Source organism: Podarcis melisellensis (assembly GCF_964234715.1).
Source record: "Podarcis melisellensis genome assembly, chromosome: 1".
In the NCBI taxonomy this organism is placed as follows: Eukaryota; Metazoa; Chordata; class Lepidosauria; order Squamata; family Lacertidae; genus Podarcis; species Podarcis melisellensis.
This window is the reverse complement of record NC_138528.1, coordinates 114,583,857-114,605,833: the sequence shown is the minus strand read 5'-3', so window position 1 is coordinate 114,605,833 and position 21,977 is coordinate 114,583,857. Positions and strand designations below refer to the sequence as shown.

General features: G+C 43.5%; 1 protein-coding gene across 2 annotated transcripts in view; it reads right to left on the bottom strand.

Moving 5' to 3' along the window:
• CHN1 (chimerin 1) overlaps positions 1–21,977 on the bottom strand; it is a 106,106-nt gene that overhangs the window by 77,084 nt on the left and 7,045 nt on the right. For both annotated transcript variants that reach the window (XM_081888493.1, XM_081888494.1), the window contains exons 2-3: positions 4,072–4,110; positions 1,812–1,867 (exon numbers count right to left, since the gene is read on the bottom strand). In XM_081888493.1, the coding sequence (XP_081744619.1) occupies positions 1,812–1,867; positions 4,072–4,110 (95 nt within the window). The remainder of the gene's footprint in view (positions 1–1,811; positions 1,868–4,071; positions 4,111–21,977) is intronic.

Here is a 21,977-nt window from a genome sequence, read left to right as displayed (position 1 = left end):
CATCTTGAGCCCTCCTCTCCTCAAGCCTCGCCGTTTGCAGCGCGAGCTGGACCTCCATCGCTCTGTACCTTTCCTCCAGGCTTGGACCTGCGCCCGCTCCAGCTCCTGCGGTTCCGGCTGGTTCGCTCATGATGCCCTCTGCTTGCACAAGCAGCTTACAAAGACTGTCAGATTGCTGTGATGGGATAATGAGCTGCTTGTGCGTAAAAGCTTGATCCCTCTGGTGTTTGGCAGTTCAGCCAAACCGAGGCACTAACGGAGCCTCCCAAGGCATGACTCCGTTAGTCGCTGGTAGAATCTGACAGTGGGCGTCTACGAAATTTACGCCAACATAAAAGTTGTTTCACGGACATGCGCCTTCGTGACTCTCTACGTGACAGCTTCCGGCGAAGGGTGGGAGTTGCCAACGGGGGTCTTGTTACCTCTGCACTATTCTCACTAGAAGTATCCCAGAGCCCTCCCTCCTCCGCCTCCCTTTTTGCCGGAGCTTCTGCTCTCCCCCTGCTGGTTCCCTCCTCCGCTGCAGAATCTCTCCGAGTCTGCTGGAGCCTCTGCACCAACTCTCTTTCCGATGACAGTTCCCTGACAGGTCACAAAGAGTCAGACACGACTAAACGACTAAACAACAACAACAACATAGGACTGCCCTCACCCTAAGTGCAAATGAGGACTAAACAAAACAGGAAAAGTACCAGCAGAGCGGAGGTGATTCTCATGGGTGTCATGGCAGAGGAAGAACGATTTAACCTCCCCCTCCCTGCATGCTGTGGTCCCAGTTGAAAAATGACTTCCTGCTCTTTTCTTGGTATTAAATCTTTCAGAAAACAGAGGCATGGTTGCTAATGATGTATGGAGAATCACACCTAGTGATTCTCTAAGACGGCTGCAATAAGGGCCCTGTGCTTTTATATAGTAATTGGAATATTAACAGCATGATTTCCTAGCCATGTTCAGGCAGAAAACTGCCTCAAAGTCTGGCTCAAAGCAAACCAGCTAAAGCTTCCATCATGTAGTGGTGAGGCTGGGAAAGAGGGACTAAGGGTAATTGCCTTATAAATAATAATAATAATAATAATAATAATAATAATAATAAGGGCTAGGAACATTGTGGGAAATTAAAACAGTGGCCACAGGGAAAATATATTCAAGGAGGTCCAGGGAAGGCAGTGGTGGGGTGTGCCTGGTCGTGGAGGTTTGCCAGAACTAAACTAAGCAACAATATTCAGTATTTTATAGAATCATAGTGTTGGAAGAGACCACAAGGGCCATCGAGTCCAACCCCCTGCCAAGCAGGAAACACCATCAGAGCACTCCTGACATATGGTTGTCAAGCCTCTGCTTAAAGACCTCCAAAGAAGGAGACTCCACCACACTCCTTGGCAGCAAATTCCACTGTCAAACAGCTCTTACTGTCAGGAAGTTCTTCCTAATGTTTAGGTGGAATCTTCTTTCTTGTAGTTTGGATCCATTGCTCCGTGTCCTCTTCTCTGGAGCAGCAGAAAACAACCTTTCTCCCTCCTCTATGTGACATCCTTTTATATATTTGAACATGGCTATCATATCACCCTTTAACCTCCTCTTATCCAGGCTAAACATGCCCAGCTCCCTTAGCCGTTCCTCATAAGGCATCGTTTCCAGGCCTTTGACCATTTTGGTTGCCCTCCTCTGGACACGTTCCAGTTTGTCGGTGTCCTTCTTGAACTGTGGTGCCCAGAACTGGACACAGTACTCCAGGTGAGGTCTGACCAGAGCAGAATACAGTGGCAAGGTAAAAAGGCTTCAATTACATTTAGCTTTCACAGTAAACCCACCTCAGATGTGCAGGTAATCCTTCTAGGGTGGGGAGCTTCTTGTTGCAACTGATACACTAGGAAAAGGCAGAGGAAAAATGGGTTTCATTTTTATGCTTAAGACTGCAAGGAGGTAAACACTTTAGCATTTCTGTTTGTTGGTATTAATGAAATAGCCATTTTTGACATTCGGGGATCTGTCTACGCCAAGGGTCAGTCGGTTCCTTTGTATGCCACATTGACTATGTTCGAAGCGGCATTCAATACATGGGAAACTGAAAGTATACAATATACCAACTACATGTCAGCAGTAGCTAAACAGCAACGTGGTAAGCTGGAGGCAGATTTTCATCCATGGAAGACTTTTGATCCAATGGAGGGATTCTGCTGGCAAAGGGAGGGGCGAGGCAACCTTTGCCGATTTCCTCCTCCCACTCCAGCCACCTGTTATCGCCTCCCACCTCATTCCCCAAGACTGGTTGCAATGATATGAGTTGATCCAGACAACAACATGACTGAGGAGGAGGGAGGCAGAAGTTAAAACCATGGCTTAGCTCTGTTATGCTGAAAGCTGTTTCAGATATCCTGTCCTGGACACTATAGGTTAGCACCCAACAACTCTCTTTGGAGTCTCAAGAAAAGGTAATCGAGCACATTGGAAACATTCAACGGAATTGCATATTTTGGTTGAACCATAAACAAAAAAGGACAAAAGCTTCACTTTCCTTGCAAAAGGTTATTTTGCAGCGATTTATTATTGCTATTTGCAACGGGAGACAACACACATGCATTTCATGGTGACAAGTTGCTGGATGTATGGTTGTTGTGATTAACGATGTTTAATATAAGCGACACAATGAGTGCCAATTTTATCCTTTAATCATCAGCTTGAAGACAAAAAGCCTGCTTCGAGTCACTTTGTGTGTTAATGGTTTTATATTAAGTGACTGGCTTGGCATATGACAAGTGACTGATATAATAAGTTATGACTCGAAAGCTGCACTGTGGGACACTTAAAAGGCTCTGGAACAGACAAAGGTTCTGACAATAGTGATTATGCGGCAACAGCTGTGGGGCAGGGGACTCTTAAAGGTACTACGGTTCCTCCGAGGCTCTGAAGTCAAAGCCTGGGCACAAATGAAATGAAATGAAGGTTGACATTAATTTCAATACAGAACAGATTTAAATCATGGTGGGACACTGAACATGAAACGCTGATAATGACAGATAAGTCCTGTTGGTCCAGCTACTCAGTAGCAGGGACAGAAGCCCTAGAGTAAAAACACATTACAGATATTATATCACCACAAGAACCTCCTAATTCTCTCTCTCTCATATATATATACGAGTGAGAAATACTGAGAACTACCATATTTACTTGAGTCTAATGCACCACCGAATCTAATGCGCACCTCAATTTTCAGAACCTTGAAACCAAAAAAAGGTATCCGCTGGCAAATGTAAACACGCCATCAAGTCTAATTCACACCTTAATTTTCGCAATTTGGCCCCAAAAATGTGCATTAGATTCGAATATATACGGTAATATGGTGCTATCACTTGTTTCAATTTTGGGTCTTAAAAGAATACACAAACAAACACTAGGCACACAGAATTCTAGCTACAATAAAGCCAACTTTCCTATCGTAAGCCTGGGATTGTGAAAGGTCATTGTCCAATCCAGCATCTTTTCAGGATCTAGGTTTGTGGTGGTTTTGGTCTTCCTCCACTTACTTTCAGATGCGCCCACAAATTTATGTGTAGATTTAAAACGGAGAGCAAACAGTTTAATGAAGGTTCCCCCAACTTCTAAATCAGACACCTGGTCAGAAGCAGATTTGGGGATTTTTCTAAAGGGCTTTTTTTCGTCCTCAGCAGGAGAGCAGATGCAAAGTGCAATATCATGAAATCCTCTAATTTCCAAAATGGAGTATAGAAATCTAGCCTCTTACGTTTTAAAAAAGAAAAAATATCCCCTGGTTCAACTGGTTTTAATAGAAGGAAACAGACCCCAAAAATTCTGTGACATCCATTGATCTTCTTGGTACAGAACCAGTATCCTAACAATATACTTTCATTCATAGTGTTTCATTCATAGAATTGTAGAGTTGAAAGGGACCCTGAGGATCATCTATTTCAAGCCCCTCGGTTTCAGATGCTGCAGAGCAGAGGGCTTCTGAATACACCGTGTTTATAAATTTCAAGACTTACAACTTCCACCATTTAAAAAATATTAACAGTACCAGGGGTAGGGACAAAAGTAACAGAATCAACTACTTACGGTAAGATTTCCAAACTGGTGGCCTGTATTCATCAGTATCTGAAAGAATAACGATACTCATTAGTACCCCAGTAGAAGATACATGAGATAATTTTTTTTTAATTGAGAGGTTTCAAATTAACAGCATTATTTGGTTCCATTCAACCCAGCATTGGCAATCTCTGGGCCTCAGGTCTAATTAGACCTGCCAGCCCTCTTCATTTTGGCCTGTGCTGCTGTTTTGGCCATGCCACATCACCAGCTGGTCAACAGAACCATGAAAACCCCATGCCAATGTGATATGGAGCCAGTGCGGTGTGGAATAGAGAGCCAGTGTGGTGTCGTGGTTAAGAGCGGTAGACTCGTAATCTGGGGAACCGGGTTCGCGTCTCCGCTCCTCCACATGCGGCTGCTGGGTGACCTTGGGCCAGTCACACTTCCCTGAAGTCTCTCAGCCCCACTCACCTCACAGAGTGTTTGTTGTGGGGGAGGAAGGGAAAGGAGAATGTTACCCGCTTTGAGACTCCCTAGGGTAGTGATAAAGTGGGGTATCAAATCCAAACTCTTCTTCTCTTCTTCATGCACAGTGCTTTGCAAGGGCTGGCGATCTACCAGTTGCCACAGTTTCCATGCACAACACTATGCAAAAGGGTTGCCTGACATCACTGTGACAACACAGTGGCTCAGTCCACATGTCAAACTTTTCCTGTGGGGGTGGGTGGGAAGGATAAGGATCCGCCCCACCCCCCAGCCAGAGTTCAGCTCCAATTCTATGGCTCTATGACTCCCCACCCTGACTCAGCCATTCCATTTTTCAAACTGATTATGCATAGACAGACCTTGGGGGGGGGGAAGGTTCTTTTTGCCCAAATGTATCAAGTTTAAAGGGACTCCCAAATATAACAGTTAAAAAAAACAAGAAAATGAAAGAAGGAAGATACAACGAGGAAGGTACAATTATGACAACAGCTCAAAGCAAAATGTTCTTGTTCAATTGTTGGTTGCAAATTAACGAAATGTAAGACAAATTTAAGGTTTCATACCTATAAAGGAAGCACTGGTAACTTCATTTTAATCAAAGTAGAGATTGTATGTTTAAGAAATTGTGTACAGTTGTTTCTCCTGATCAGAATGTGAGCATGCTCTGCTAGAGAACTCCCAAATGGCATCATTTACAGATGCCTGCAGCTATGGCTGAGCCTAGAGACTCTGGTTCGCCAGAAGCGGCTTAGTCATGCTGGCTACATGACCCAGAAGCTGTACGCCGGCTCCCTTGGCCAATAAAGCGAGATGAGCGCCGCAACCCCAGAGTCGTCTGCAACTGGACCTAATGGTCAGGGGTCCCTTTACCTTTTAAAGTCATATGATCCATGACACTCACCACTTCTTACTTTCAGAAAGATGGGATTTTGTTCAGATTCTTAAAATATATTTTGCAACTTTCCAGTTATTGTTTATATGATTTCAGGGTGCATTTGTGTTGTGTGCATGCACATTAAGACACCTTAAATCAGCTAGAAACATAGTACTGTGGTGTTGGAAGGGGCCTTGAAAGTCATCAAGTCCAACCCCCTGCTATGCAGGACTCTCAGCTAAAGCATCAATGGCATTAGCTCAGTTGGTAGAGCATGTGATGCTTGATCTCAGGATTGTGGATTCAAGTCTCACACTGGGTGAGAGATTCCTGTACGGCAGTGTTTCCCAAACTTGGGTCTCCAGCTGTTTTCGGACAACAGTTCCCACTGTCCCTGACCACTGGTCTTGCCAGCTAGGGACGATGGAAGTTGTAGTCCAAAAACAGCTGGAGACCCAAGTTTGGAAACACTAGATGACCCTTGTGGTCCCTTCAAACTCTAGGATTCTGTGACATCATCCAACCTCTGCTTAAAAACCTCTGCTTCATTAACCTCCAATGAAGGATAGTCCACCATCTTCCGAGGGAGGGACTAAGATGGATCAATGTTCTGGAAACCAAGCCTTATGATGAACGGTTGTGGGAGCTGGGTATGTTTGGCCTGAGTGGAGATAAGATCTTCAAATATCTAAAGGGCTGTCACATGGAAGACGGAGCAAGCTTGTTTTCTCTTGCTTTGGAGGCGAGGACCCGAACCAATGGATTCAAATCACAATGAGATTCCAACTAAACATCAGGAAGAACTTTCTAACGGTAAGAGTGGAATGGACTTCCACAAGAGTTGGTGAACTCTTATTACATGGAGGTTTTTAAGCAGAGGTTGAATGGCCATCTGTCATGGATGCTTCAGTTGAGATTCCTGCAATGCATGGGGTTGGATAAGATAACCCGCAAAGTATCTTCTAATTCTACAAATTCTATGATTATATGAATTCATACTGTGGGGACAGTGGGGGAGAGGGAAGTATCAAATGATACTTCCTCCTGATCTGGCAGTGAGATTCTTCTGCTAGGTCAAAAGTCTTCTGTGGGCAGAAAAAAAAAACACCCTTCCATGTGCAGATGGTGAAGTCTGGATCCATCCCAATGCTTTTTAGTGGGGAACAGTTTGTACTAAGAGTCATCAAGTGAAGTACATTCACATGTGAACCGGCCTTAACTTGGTGAAACTCAAGCAACACTTTAATTAAACTTCTAGAGAAGGCTGCTTTGGCAGTGCTTGGATGTTCCTACTTTACTAGCAACATATGCATGGAAATACATTTTACAAGTAAATTATTTAGGTGAGGAACCATGTGTTCAACTGTATAAACAGACAGCAAGACTGCAAATAGCTTTTGGCTGGAGTAGCAACACTACGGATACATCTTCATTACGAGAAATAAAGATGACTTAACGTAAAAGACTATTTTTCACCAGAGCCAGAACATCTTGATTAAATCTCAACCAAGAAGCAAGAAAACTTTGCATATAAGCTAATATTTATAATTCGGAGGCTGAAGGAGTGATTTATGCCACGCAGGTGTTCCAAAATGTTTTTGTATTAAAGTACTGCTCTCGTGGTTTTTGTGCAACCTCAAACATCCACGCTGGAGAAAAAAAATACCAAAAGTTATCCTATAAACATATTACATCAGTGATAGCTAAGCAGAAGCGTTTTATAGTATTTTTCTGTGCCTTTTACAGGGTGCTGATATATTATTAACAGATGATTGAAGTTCCACTTCTTTGTTTTCTTTTAAAATGATGAACCTGATGTAAAATTCCAAAGCACAGCGACAGCTGGGAGACCACAAGATTGGCACATGAGGCCTCTCTAATGCTGGGACTTTTCGAACGCTAATTATTATTATTATTATTATTATTATTATTATTATTATTATTATTATTATTTATACCCCGCCCTCCCCAGCCAAGGCTGGGCTCAGGGCGGCTAACAAGCAATAATAAAAACAAGTTGAATGAATACAACTTAAAAACAAGATTAAAATACAACATTAAAATATTGAAACATTAAAATATTAAAATGCAGCCTCATCACAAGAGGAGAAAGGAAAAAGAAAGAGGGGGAGGGAATCAAATTGGCTCTGAGCCAAAGGCCACGTGGAACAACTCTGTCTTACAGGCCCTACGGAAAGAAATCAGATCCTGTAGGGTCCTGGTCTCATGAGGCAGAGTGTTCCACCAGGCCGGAGCCAGTATTGAAAAGGCCCTGGCTCTGGTTGAGGCTAATCTAACTTCCTTGGGGCCAGAGACCTCTAGGGTGTTGCTATATATGGACCTTAAGGTCCTCCGTGGGGCATACCGGGAGAGGCGGTCCCGTAGGTACGAGGGTCCTAGGCCGTGAAAGGCTTTAAAGGTCAAAAACAGCACCTTAAATCTGACCCTGTACTCCACCGGGAGCCGGTGCAGCTGGAAAAGCACTGGGTGAATATGCTCCCATGGCAGAGACCCCGTGAGGAGCCTGGCTGCAGCATTCTGCACCCGCTGGAGTTTCTGGGACAGCTTCAAGGGCAGCCCCGCGTAGAGCGAATTACACTAGTCAAGCCTGGAGGTGACCGTCGCATGGATCACTGTGGTCAGGTCGGGGTGGGGAAGGTAAGGGAAAGGTAAATGATGATCTGCAGCACCTACTTACCATTGCTGGCATGCTGACACTGAAGAAAAGCCCTACTGAGAGGTGTGAGTGTTAAGACAACAATGGAGATAGGGCCATTAGGAACACATGGAGAGGCAGTAGAGTTGCTAAACCGGCAAACACCTGACCAGGTGACCACTACACCAATTTTATCCTGGTAATTTAATTTTAGCCTCCTGGACTGATTAATCGAAACAAGAGATAATGGAGAGGGTTGCATTTACATATGAACCAAAAGAGAATTAAATGAAAGGCAGGAAGATTTCAGGAGCTAGGATGCTGTTCTTGGAGGCACACTGTGCATAAAGGCGAATTTGGGACAATCGTTTTCTGCTAAGGATAGCAAAACATTGGCACACAATATTAGCAGCATTTAGAAGACCTTAACTCAATCCATAGTCTTTAGGGAGGTTGAAGTATATGAAGGGAGTGCTTGGTATTGCAGCAAAATCAGGAAACAAAGGGCTTAATAATATTTTAACAAAATTTAAAGGTCATTTGCTGTTTTCTTCAACTGCAGAGAATGGGCAGGGAAACAAAGCAAACTTATGTGCTCACCGTTTCCTTTGTCTAGCACATAAAAAAGACAAATTAATTTCCACAAGTGACATGGGTTTGTGCAAAATTTGAGAGAGATGTCTTTTGAATAATTTTAAAACAAGGAAGTGTTGGAATGTTCTCTAAGGTTAACATAAACCTTTGCCTCTTATCTGAATTATTTTGCTTTCCTCTTTAATCTCAGAGGCTGTTTTATGGTTTTGTTAATACAAAAAAACCAAAAAACTAATCTCCTTTCACTAAGGATTTTCTAATACATTAAGCACTAGAAATATTCATGCAGTGTTAACAATGGGTTTTAATACATGGCAGAAAAGAAATTAAATATTACGGTCTCAAGGAAGCCATAATTCAGGCCCCTGAAGGCATATACAATAATCTGTATTAGTACAATGGGAATAATTAAAAATAAAACATTATTTTGCAAAGAATTTTCTGTTGGAAGACACCCTGCCACTGATAACTGCAAAAGACAACATATGCAGATTAGTAACTGTTTCCACTATACACCAACATGCAAAATCTTACAGGACCACATTTTTCAACAGCAACATAGGTTGCATACTGTTAATATAGCCATTATCTTTTAATAATCTTTTAATAATATGGATACACCTTCCTTCTTCTGTTATATTATATTGTTATATTATATCATTATAAATATAGTATCATATATTCTACATATCTATCTATCTATCTATCTATCTAACTATCTACCTATATCTATCTATATCTATATATCTATAGGAAAGTTCTTCATCCATCTGCTCTCTATCCATTTGGAGATCTATATCTTGAGATATAGTCATCAAATTTGGCAAAATGGTTTCTGCAACAGAGGAGCAGGTCTTCAACCATGTTTGTTGGGATACCATTGGATGCCATTTTGAATCAAGATGGCGGACTAAACTTCCCTAAACTGCCACTGACTGAGGCACCTCTGAATATATTGTAGATGTCATGCCCCTGTGGGAGGAATACTGTCAAGAGGAAGACCTAATTGCTCCCGAAGAGGAGCAGACTGTCAGTGAACAGCGAGACAGAACAGAGGGATCCAGGGCCCTCCGGGGTCATGGCACCCCAACATCTTCTGCAAGGCACAAAACTGGAGGCAGAGGGTGAGCCACCATCCAGCCTGGAGGAGGACCAATGCCTAAAGCTGCAGAACCCAGTTGCCATATATATTTTTTTAAAATAATAAACCAAAAACCTAGAAGCCAAGCCTGCCAAGTCTTAAATATATATACCTCCAATATAATACCATTTTGACAGAAACTTTACTTATGAACATGATAAATCATGTAGGATCTCCATCTGTTCATTTACAATATTGCTTTTCTGTCCAGTTGTAAATCTCCTTCCCAAAATCGGCCTTTAGAATTCAACACAGCTACCTCTCTTCCCTTATTTATCAGCTTTATAAATTAAAGAATTATCCTGAAGGGAAATTAATATGTCATACTCCAGCGGTCATCAACCTTCCGGAATCTGCGGACATGTTTACAAACCACAGAAACTGTTCTGTGCATCACACATGCCGCAGCCAAACACACACTGCAGCATGTTCTTATGGACAGCAAGAGAACAGTCCTTTCAAGCCTTGTTTCTTGGCAATGGGGGGGGGGGGAATCCTTCAAGAACCAGCAAAACTGTCTGTGCGCCCCTGCGGGCTCCACATTGGTGACCCCTGCTTTATTATTATAGAGGAATTGTACCCAAATTAATGAATAATAGTGATATGTTTGTGGGGTTGTTGTTTTGTTTTTGCTTTATTGTGTGTTTTCTGTTCCCATTTTGTATTCTGATGTTGTGAACTGCCCTGTGATCTTTAGATGACACACGCTATACAGACTTAATAAATAAGAATGAGAATAAATTCTACTGCGCTCCTTTAGCACCCTTCAAACTAGATCAGAGCTTTCCAAACTTTTCACGTCGGTGACACGTTTTTCAAACATGCTTCATTTTGCAACACAGTAATTCGGTTTTACTAGCAAACAGGAGGTTATGCTAACTCCCTTTTCAGTCCCTGGGAGGAATGCAGGGAGTGTTTGTGCAACACACCTGCACACTGCAGCCAATGCACTAATATGTTGTGACACATACCGTATTTTTCGCTCTATAAGACTCACTTTTTCCCTCCTAAAAAGTAAGGGGAAATGTGTGTGCGTCTTATGGAGCGAATGCAGGCTGCGCAGCTATCCCAGAAGCCAGAAGAGCAAGAATTATTTTCCTCTTGTTTTCCTCCTCCAAAAACTAGGTGCGTCTTATGGTCTGGTGCGTCTTATAGAGCGAAAAATACGGTATATGGAAAGCTCTGAACTAGAGGCTAGGAAAAGGAAAACCTGTGTACACCCCGTTTATCCTTATCCATCCCTCTCACCCTACTCCCAAGGCAGCGTGAAGCAGAGCCTCATATTGCCTTAGGAGTAGGCCAACCTATTATACCAAAGGGAAGTAGGGAATAGAAGAAACAGATCTGCATAAAAATGGCACGTGCACAGGGGCAAATAAAGAAATGAGTACTATACAGTATTTTTCGCTCTATAAGACGCACTTTTTCCCTCCTAAAAAGTAAGGGGAAATGTGTGTGCGTCTTATGGAGCAAATGCAGGCTGTGCAGTTATCGCTGAAGCCAGAACAGCAAGAGGGATTGCTATGCAGTGAAAGCAGCGATCCCTCTTGCTGTTCTGGCTTGAGGGATAGCCGCGCGAAGCCTCTTCAACAACATTTGAGTCAGAATATTTTTTTTCTTGTTTTCCTCCTCTAAAAACTAGGTGTGTCTTATAGAGCGAAAAATATGGCCATTTAATCCAAAATACCTCCCCGCCTCTGTTTGTAAAGACGTGCTCTGGCAGTTTGAGTATGCAAGACCAAGGCGGTTTCTGCAACACGCTGTCGATGAAAGTGAGGGGCAGATGGGGCTTGTCAACCTGGGAAGGTAGCCCATCCAGGAGAAGGAAAACTCTGGTCCTGAACCTCTGCTGCCTCCGTGGGTTATCTTCGGGAGAAGAAAAGGCTAAGGAGTAAACCCTACACAAATCCGGAGCCCCTAAAACATTTGGATGACGCCTTATACACCTCCTTCCAGCAGCTGCTGCAGTCAAGCTGGCATCAAAACATATTGCTTTCCTTTCCTTTGGACCACATCAGCAGATCTGAGAGGGGGGTCTTGTCGTCTGGGCAGACCAGGACCACCATACACACTGCCCAGGCTTGCACCCCAGAGAGGTCACTTAGGTGCTGCTAACACAGCGGTTTGGCTTCACCCCTGGAGAAGCACTCCATTGTCTCTCGAGACAGACAGATGCCAACAACATCTCACTATAGTGGGGAATACTGTGGCCAGTTAACTTGTAAGTTGGTGGTTTTAGCTCTAGCTAATAGCTCCTCCTTACCAAATAATATGTTAAATTTATGGATAGGTACCTGTAAGGGGTGCGGGTGGCACTGTGGGTTAAACCACAGAACCTAGTACTTGCCGATCAAAAGGTCGGCGCTTCGAATCCCCGCGACAGGGTGAGCTCCCGTTGCTTGGTGCCTGCTCCTGCCAACCTAGCAGTTTGAAAGCATGTCAAAGTGCAAGTAGATAAATAGGTACCGCTCCGGTGGGAAGGTAAACGGCGTTTCCGTGTGCTGCTCTGGTTCACCAGAAGGGGCTTAGTCCTGCTGGCCACATGACCCGGAAGCTGTACGCCGACTCCCTCGGCCAATAAAGCGAGATGAGCGCTGCAACCCCAGAGTCCTTCATGACTGGACCTATTGGTCAGGGGTCCCTTTACCTTTACCTAACAGCAAATGACCAGGGTCACCTCCTTTGTTGATGTTTACATTTAGCCCCCATTCTCATAATCTTGTGCATCTCATATAAACTTTTTTTCACTACTAAAAGTGACTTTTTAGAGCACAATAATTCATCTGTTTTGAATAAAGCATTTCTGGTGAAGATTCTTTAAGTTTAGAAGATGGAAAGCGCCATCTTGTGGCAATTTAAATCTATAGCTATATTCATATTATGGTCTTCAACTAAATCACCATGGCTTTATTTGGATATAAAAGCAAACCTTCCAAGCATAAGGAGGGTTGAGCTTTAGGTATGCAAGCTATTTCTCCCTTCTGCTACAAGAGGGAGGAGTTTAAAAGACTCTTAATGTAGGTTTTGCAGCAAACTAGAATTTCAAACCATGGTTCAGGGTCCTGGTTTGCAAAAAAACGTATTTTGCTCACTCTTAACATTCTTTATTCACTTCTTTTTCTATCTTCTCATGTTGTTCTCTACGCTGTAATTATTTTAATTTTGTTCTTTTAATGTTTCTAAATTTGCATAAGAACCAGATTTGTATCGTAGCATACAAACCTACAATAAACAAGCAACAGAAACCACTTACAAATAATCATAAAATGACAATAATCAAATAGTCAATGAATAAAGCAGTTATTTAACAATATGCCACAATAATATATACATTATTATGAAACTTACAAAAGGTATAATGTAAAAATCAACAGATAAAATAAAACTATAGGATAATAAAGTAAGGTCCAGGAATCAAGCATCTTCTGTCAATCAATAAACCCCCTTCCTATTTTACTAAGAAAGAATAGGGGAGGCAATTAGGTATACATATGATTCTTTAACTCAAGCTAGTTGACCAAATATTGGTTGAATATTTTTATTTGAGTTATTGGCTGCTCTTTAGCAAACACATACAGAGTGGCTTACAATAAAACAGCAAAACAGTTAAAACAATGTCATAAATATATCAAAATAAAAGAAACACTGAAAAGAAAAAGATACGTTTGCTATTTTATGCTACCCATAAAAATATTAAATAGAAGCTGTAGCAAAACAAAAAACTTTTAAAAACTTATCTGAACTACGTATTTTATGTAGTAGGTTAGCCTGAAAATGACCACTTAAGTGCTACTGCCTATTAGATTAACAAGGATTTGAACCTGGGTTGCAAGAGCAGTGGCGTAGCGTGGGGGGGTGCAGGAGGGCCCAGCCGCAACATCTGGGGGTTAGGGTTAGGGAGTGCAAATCCATGGGTTAGGGGGCACAAATCCACGGGTTAGGGGGTGCAAATTACTTGCCTTGCCCCGGGTGCTGACAACCCACGCTACGCCACTGTGCAAGAGTCCCAGGCTGACAGCCTGCTCATTTAGCAGTGGCCACTTTGCCACTGACCCCTGTTGCACTTTTGGAAAGCCCTACAGTTATAGCAAGTAGCCAGTAGGAATTTTTTTTTGCCATGCTGTTCGTTCTGCTCCCTCTGACCACTGCAGGACTAGGAAGCAAGTTGTCCTCACTCTGGCCTGTTACCTACTGTATAGAATGTAGTTGTGCAAGTGTCTAATTGAAAGACACTCTTGGTTATCATTAGAGTCCTCCCTAATCCATATCCTATGCTTATTTGTTTCTGTCAGAGCTGCCCAAGGTCCCAGCTCACAGAGGACCAACGCCAGTTCTTGTTACATACAAAAGTCTTTATTAAGGTTCAGTTTCGATTCCAAAGCCGCGGCGCGCAGCTCTACGTCTCAACCCTACACCGCTGAAGCTCCATCTGAATCTCCTCCCCCCAGACACCAGTTCAAGACCCTAGCCTTGCTCCACCTCTTCCTTTGCTCCTTTCTCCTCTGGGTCCGTCTGCCCGCCGGGGTGTTGCCCTTTCTGGACTCTTCTGATGCTGAAGAGTCTCCGGATTCTTCCCCCTCCCTCCGGCGTGCTTTAGGACCTGGCTCCCAATCCTCGCTCCCAGCTGTCCCGCGCACCTGTGCATTTGAACTTGGGGCGCGCGCCCAGCCGGCAACTTTCCTCCTGACCGTTACGCTGCTTCTGTCACTGCTTCCCCCTTCGGGGGGGCTCGCTGGATCTGACTTCCCCTCTATTTCCTCACTCAGCGACAGGGGCGTGGTCAGCTCTGCCTCATCTTCTCTTTCCCCTGGAGTGGAAACCGGTCCTGACACCTGGGACTCTTCCCCCCCGCTACGCTCTGGTGGGGAAACTGGTCCCGATCTCCAGCTGCTGCTTTGGGAGTCACCGCTGGTTCCTTGCTCCTGGTGCCTCCCTCCCGGGAACCCCCTTGCTCTGGCTATGGGTGCCCCCTTCTGTGAATCTTCCGACTCACTGGACAGACTCATGGAATCTTTTGCCCCACTGTCTTCCTCACCTACACTGCCCTCGGATTGTTCCCCTTCACTCTCCTCTTCCTCCTTCCCCTGTGCCTCCACTCCTGAACCCCTGACAGTTTCAATACCTTTTTTAATTTTAAAAAACAAAACAATAAACAAAGTCTTGTTATCAAATGAATAGATGTAGTTGACAGTTCAAGTTGTACCCTTAAACAAAAGTAAGGAAAGCTGCCCTCCAATTCTCACTGCTCCATGCATGGGCGTAGCCAAGGGGGGGGACAGGGGGACAGCCCCCCCAAATCCTCAAAAAGCATTAAAAATACTCAATTAACTGAGGTTCTGCCCCCCTTAGCAGAAGCCTGCCCCCCTAATATCCTCATTTTGAGTAGATTTTTAGCCACGATCTCCCCCAAAAAACCTCAACTTTTTTTTGAGGGGGGGTCCCTAACAAAAATCCTGGCTATGCCCATGGCTCCATGTATCAAAACTCTCATCATGTAATTACTATGTAGACTTCCAAACAACTACTTCCTTTTGGAAGCTACACTTTGCCCTTCCCAGGGGTGAATAATATATCTAGGCAAATTTGTGCAGAAGAGGCAAAGCAAAGTGTCCCCTCACCACCTACACCAAAGTATTCCTTACCTGTCTGCTATGTATTAAAGGAGTATTATTCACTCACTTTTTCATGGGACATCTATGTGACACTGTCATCCAATCATCATCATCCCATATTTTTTCCCTGTGCTTTCCTTGAACAGAAAACCCATTTTTTAAAAAGAAGAAGAAGAGATCAATAGTATAATCTCTGAAAGACACAGGTGGTTCTTGGTGCAACTCTTCCATCTTTTACTAGAGACACAGTTTTGATGTGCACAGTAACAAACCGGGCAGGTGAACCTATAGGTACTCAGCACATGCTCACTATTACCTTTCACACTGGCATCGTTTTGACATCCCATTTACTCTAATCCAACTTAATTGGCACCAAAATATTAAAACAGATATGAAATAATGATCAACTGGCAAACAAAAACTTTTAAAAAAAATCTTTAATGTGCTTCCAAGTAAGTGCCATTTTAGCAACCTTCCCCTGCACTACCAATTAAAACATGTTCACTTTATTTTAAAACGATTTTTTGCAAGCCATTAAAGCTAACATATTTTTCCATCTATAAGACACCTCCATGTATAAGATGCCCCCTATTTTGGGGGACTCAGATTTAAGAAAGTGTGGGGGGGAGATGTATCCATGTATAAGATGCCCCCTAATTTTTGACATTATTTTTAAGGAAAAAACCCTAGTCTTATACACAGAAAAATACGGTATCACGCTGAAATAAGTGCCACGCGCAAAGTATGTAATTTGATTTTAAAACGTATCATATAAAGCCCCACCCTCTTTAAATAGCTGCTCGTGTTAATTGTACTTCATCCTTTACCCAACCACATGGTCACATCACGCCCAGTGGTGTGGACAGAATATAAACATAAAAAGCACAGTATCCCCAGTAGTGTGGAAAGTCAATAGCAATTCTGCTTATGTAGCAGAAAAGCAAAGCATGTACTGGGGGTTCACATCCAGAGGTACCACTGTACTAGAGAGTGACGTATTAAGAGACAGGAGCTGATTTTTAGATATAGCCATTGTTTTCCAATATAATATTTATATAGGAAGGCTGAAGTCTAATCTCTCAGTCTAAATCTTCTGGACTGGTCCTTACTTTAAAATCTTCCACTTGATTCTCATTTCAGTGAAGCATGTTCTGTTGCCATGGGCTATTGAAGTACAGGGGTATCTTACTTTCTCCAACGCCACACTGGGAACCAAGTCTTTAAGCCCCAGAACATGCGCTCATTAGCGCAGTCAAGTCTGAGTGCGCCGTGGCAGCTACTTCCTTAGCCTTCGAGTAATAAAGTATAAGACTGCAATTGTTTCAATAGCTGCCCCCCTCCCCTGGCTACGTTAGAAACAAGCAAGCCAATTTCAAATAATGGGATTATACAAAGTAGCCTTACTATGTGCCGCGTTCCCAAGGTCAAATGGAAAAGGAAGGCTCATTTAACGCAGCAAGCATGTTGGAACCTTCTGGTGTGATGGAATCCTAATGGCATTTTTTTTTCAGGAATTCCCATTAAAAGCTTTATAAAAACTATCGCAAAATACCTCTCTGGAATTTATGGTTCGGCACACATGGGCTAGCTTGCCTACGGCATCTCCATATTTAAAGCAGACGTCGCACAAGAACTTTATTATCCCCCCTCTTTTTTGTTTTTCAACGGCACACAGCCCCCCCCCAGCTGAGGCACCTGGTAGCTCCCCAAAGGCGACATGCCTCTCATGTGCTCAACACTGTCACAGTGTACTGCGCGGGGAGTGGCGAGTTTTAAGAGGCAAGGGGCCAGGTTTTTTAAATGCAGGAGAGCCCTGGGGCGAAAGGAGGACTGAACCCTTGGGAAGCAACAAAATCCCCTGGGGTGTATAGAAACTTCCTAACAGTCCCCAGTGGGCCTTACACAACTCACACGGAGGCAGATGCCATTGAAAACCTTGATCCTTCAAGAATGTCATGTAAGAGAGAACCCAGGAAACTGCCTTAGACCAGGTAAGACCACAGGCCCATCGAGTTGAGTACCTGGGAAAGCAGCTCTTTTGGGTTTCTTTTTCTTTCTTTCTTTAAAAAACAAAAATAGTTTTCAAAAGTATACATACTTTACCATCAACAATACGTTTAATTTATCCATCGATTTCCCATCCCGCCCTCCATGATGTTTTATGTTTATCCTTTAATGCTGCACATTTTAACTGATAACACTCCATATACACATCCTAAATTATTAGCTTTAATGTCTTTCTACTGTTGCTCATACAGTCATACCTTGGGTTGAAGTCGCATCGGGATAAGTATTTTCAGGTTCCACGCTGCGGCGACCCGGAAGTAATGGAGCGCGTTACTTCCAAGTTTTGCCGCTCGCACATGCGCACATGGTCAAAGTGACATCACGCACATGCACAGAAACGGCGAATCGCGACGCACGCACATGCAGACGCACAGACACGGGTTGCGTTCGCTTCTGGATGCGAACGGGGCTCTGGAACGGATCCCGTTCGCATCCAGAGGTACCACTGTACTTCAAATCCTGCTCGCAATTTCATGCAATTATAGTAGTTCTTTAGATATTCTTCAAAAAGTTTCCAATTCTCAAAGAATGGTTCATCATTTTGATCTCTAATTTTTTTTTGCTGTTAGCTTTGCCAGTTTTGCACTCTCCATCCTTTTAATAAGCCATTATTAAATGGCACCTCAAGCTCTCCAGGGTTTCAACTAGGAGTCTTTCCCAGCCTTACCCAGAGGTGCCAGTAATTGAGTGTGACCTCCTGTGGGGGTTTCCGTGTGCTGCTCTGGTGCCGGTTCGCCAGAGCAGCTTCGTCACGCTGGCCACGTGACCCGGAAGTGTCTGCGGACAGCGCTGGCTCCCGGCCTCTAGAGTGAGATGAGCGCACAACCCTAGAGTCTGTCAAGACTGGCCCGTACGGGCAGGGGTACCTTTACCTTTACTTTCCTGTGTGCAAAGTATGAATTACATCATTAAGCTATGGCATTTCCCTGTTATCATGTTTCTGGTGTTTAGGGGTACACATGCAGCACCCCACACTTGATAAGGATCTAGTTCAGTTAAATCATACAGGGGTATTTTCTACTACAAAAAGCAGTACATCCACTGCAAAGCAAATGGTGTTGATTTCAAAAACAAAAATATAGAACTTGGCTCTTACATGGAGTTTAAAAATTACAGGTACACACAGCGCAATATTCAGGAGATGCGTACCCAACAGATGTGTTTGATGTAGGATACAAATACTCTGCCTGCCCACAAGTCAAGGCTGCCGGCTGCTTTCTCCATTCACTGTAGATTCATTGGCCACAAGGTGGAGCAGCTGCACAACAAATTTCACTATTATGCTGAGAACCAGTAAAAATTATGCAATGATTTTTGGGAAGTTAATTTATTTTACTTGTTACTGGTTTTTAAAGGTTTGCAGGCAGGAGGGTATTTTGCAAGAAATAAATGCCTATTTCTCATTAGATAGGGTTTTGATTCAGCTTTATTTCTAGATTCCTGAAGATACAGGATTTTAAGGTTGGAACTCTGAAATAGAAGTATGTTTTAACAAAGGTGTTTTGCTATAGAAGACTGTACAGTTGTACCTTGGAAGTCGAACGAAATCTGTTCCGGAACTCCGCTTGACTTCCAAAACGTTCGGAAACCAAAGCACGGCTTCCGATTGGCTGCAGGAAGCTCCTGCAGCCAATCAGAAGCCACGGAAGCCCTGTCGGACATTCGGGTTCCAAAGAACGTTGGCAAACGTTCCAGGTTTGCGGCGTTCAGGAGCCAAGGTATGACTGTACTGCCCTATAACCGGCGGTTTCGGATGCTAATTCCACCACGTGCCAGTCCTCAGCCTATCTGCATCCTTCATTCATGCCTGGAGGATGTCAAGATGCATGTTGGATGAAGCAGCTTCTGGAAGTCTGATTTCGTCCACTACAGGGTGGAAGTGGTAATGGGACATGCACAAAGTAGGTGCGCTTGAGTTTTGTTTTTATATTTTCCCAACCCTGCAGAAAACTTGGTACAGTTAAAAGTATTGTGGGATGTGCCAGGCTCTGCAAACAGGGTCCACATTGTGGACAGCCTTTTCTGTTGTATGCATTGCAGCCTGTCATACAATTAACTCTCCCCTCCACCATTTCTGCAGCTCTGAACATACAGCTGGCGTGCTTAAGGGTTACAAGACACCTGTTTGCAACACTAAATCACTGCATTTAAGGACATGACTTTTTTAAAAAGAGAGAGTCTGCTAATGCAAATGGACTCAACCTATACATCTGCTTGCAATATCTAAAATGCTAATGGACTCAGCATTTAGCAGAACCTAGAGGTTAAATTTTAGGGGAAACGTATTTGAAACGGGGAGATAGCCCCCTGGAGGCAAAATGGAACAGAGAACAGGAAGGAAGGTTACCAGATTCAATCTGAACTCTTCCCTGATTCCGAAACTGCTCTTTGCTTTGGGTGAACATTCCCAATCCTATCATTTAGTATAGCATTTTCCCTCCCTCAGGGGTGCAACAGGCGACAAAATGGCCAAAGCTCCCTTGACTGATGGGAGCCTGAAATTTATCAGCAACCACCTCTCCAGCCAGTTGCATTTACGTTTTTTTCAAACCCTCAACATTAAATGCCACACTTAACGCCACATTTAATTTGCTCCTGCATTAAATAAAAGGAATTAACCAAGGGAGCAAAAGGGGCATTTCTGGAATATGTCAAGTCGTTCAGCCCAATGTGCAGCTTTCGTCTTCCTTTGCCACTTTAAGGCTGAATCTCTTGTGGGTTAGAACTGTGGTTACACAGAAACATTCTGGCCCAGAGAAGCAAACACAGACTCTTCCTTTGGAAATCACAAAAGCCATTTGTGATTTAAGGACGTGGCTTCTTTAGTAAGCTGTGACCACAGCAGCTTGATTCACAAGGAGGCTCTCTGGTTGTGCACATGTTTACAATTCCTCAGCCCTTAAGAAAGCTGACATAGTGTCTGCGGCCAATAGGTTAACCCAAAATGATGAGCACCCAATGCTTCAGTTTACTCTTCCAAGGGAGAATGGATGAAGTTGCCAGAGTAAGGGCCAAAGATGACCTGTCTCTTTAAATGTGGGTCTGGCAATAATATCATGCGCAAAAGTGGGAAACGTGGGGTCTACACTACCAGTCATCCAACACGGGACATTCTTCTACCAGCAGGCTTGATTCTAGTGTCAGACCCCTGGTAAGGAAAGGTGACTTCTGGGGACAGATTGCAGAGAAAACTGTAGGCAATGAGAGATTAGCATGTGCTCCAATATTCTTAGCACTGTCTTATCCTGACCTCAGCAACTGTGTTTACTACTTTTCCCAAGGCACCAAATTGATCAAGCACGTACTGAAATTTGTCATCATCGGGTATGAACCTCAGCCTCAGGATACTCAAATTAGTTTATCTGCTGAAACCAATTTACCAGCTAACAGGTCCATTTTGTTTCCTGAGTTTCCAAGCAGGCTTCCTCGTCAATTTTAGTCAAGAGAATGCACTGCCAGCAAAAAGAATAAGATCTTCTCAAGGTTACTGTCTTTATTTGCTTCATTAGATTTTTCAAATTAGATAAAGAGTTTCATTGCACCAGATGAAGAGAGCCATTTGATTCTCAAGGCCAGAAACACTTTTCAAATGGCACAGACCTTACGGCCGCCTGGGGCAAGTGGCTGGAGCTGGGTGGGGTGAGGGCAGAGAAAAGAGGAAGATTTCTTGCTTTGCCTGCAATGCACTCATATTTTTGTTCATTTTTATTGCTAAAAAAAAAATCAAAATCAAAATATTCAGCTATTGAGCACACACAGGTTTTTATTGCATAGCTGCATACATTGACTTGCTGGTGATGGGTTCACAAACCCACTGGCAGAGGAAGAGGGCTGCGGGGGGAGCGCACTGCCCCCGGCAGTGCGATCCCAGTGGGGTGCCATCACGGCTGCCCCCCCCCCACTGGGCGAACGCCCCGCATGTGGCGCGCCATGCCCCCAGGATGTGTGTCATGCCCCTGCCTGCTCTCCGCCCCCCCCCCCCGGTACTGGAGCATGAAGCTCCGCCACTGCACAAGACCATTTTAAATGATAGCTCAGACTCTCATACCGTTTTTTTTTTAGTTGTCCACAGTTTCACTCAAAAGAGCAAGTGAAATTCTTTATAAAGTTGTAACAGAAATACTCCACAGCTAAAGTTGACATGTTAAAAAAAAAATCCAAAAGAGAAATACATGCACTGTGTTCAAAACTTGCACATACTTGTAAGAAAAGTCATGTGCTACAAAACGGAAGGCTTTACTAAGAGCTGGCACCAATTTTATTGTGTAGTGGCTACTTGGACAGAAGCGAATTTGTGCAACAAAATAAACCCGGGTACTTATTAGGGATCAGAGTGGTTTCCAAGAGTACAGTTGTCTATACTCTTGTATAGACAAGAGTACGTGTCTATACTCTTCCTAACTTCCTAGCATTTTGATAAAAGATGTAAGAAAGCATTTGTGCCTTCTTTTTGTACTATCGCCATTGAGTTTGTAGGCTTTTGAAACACAACAAAACCCACAG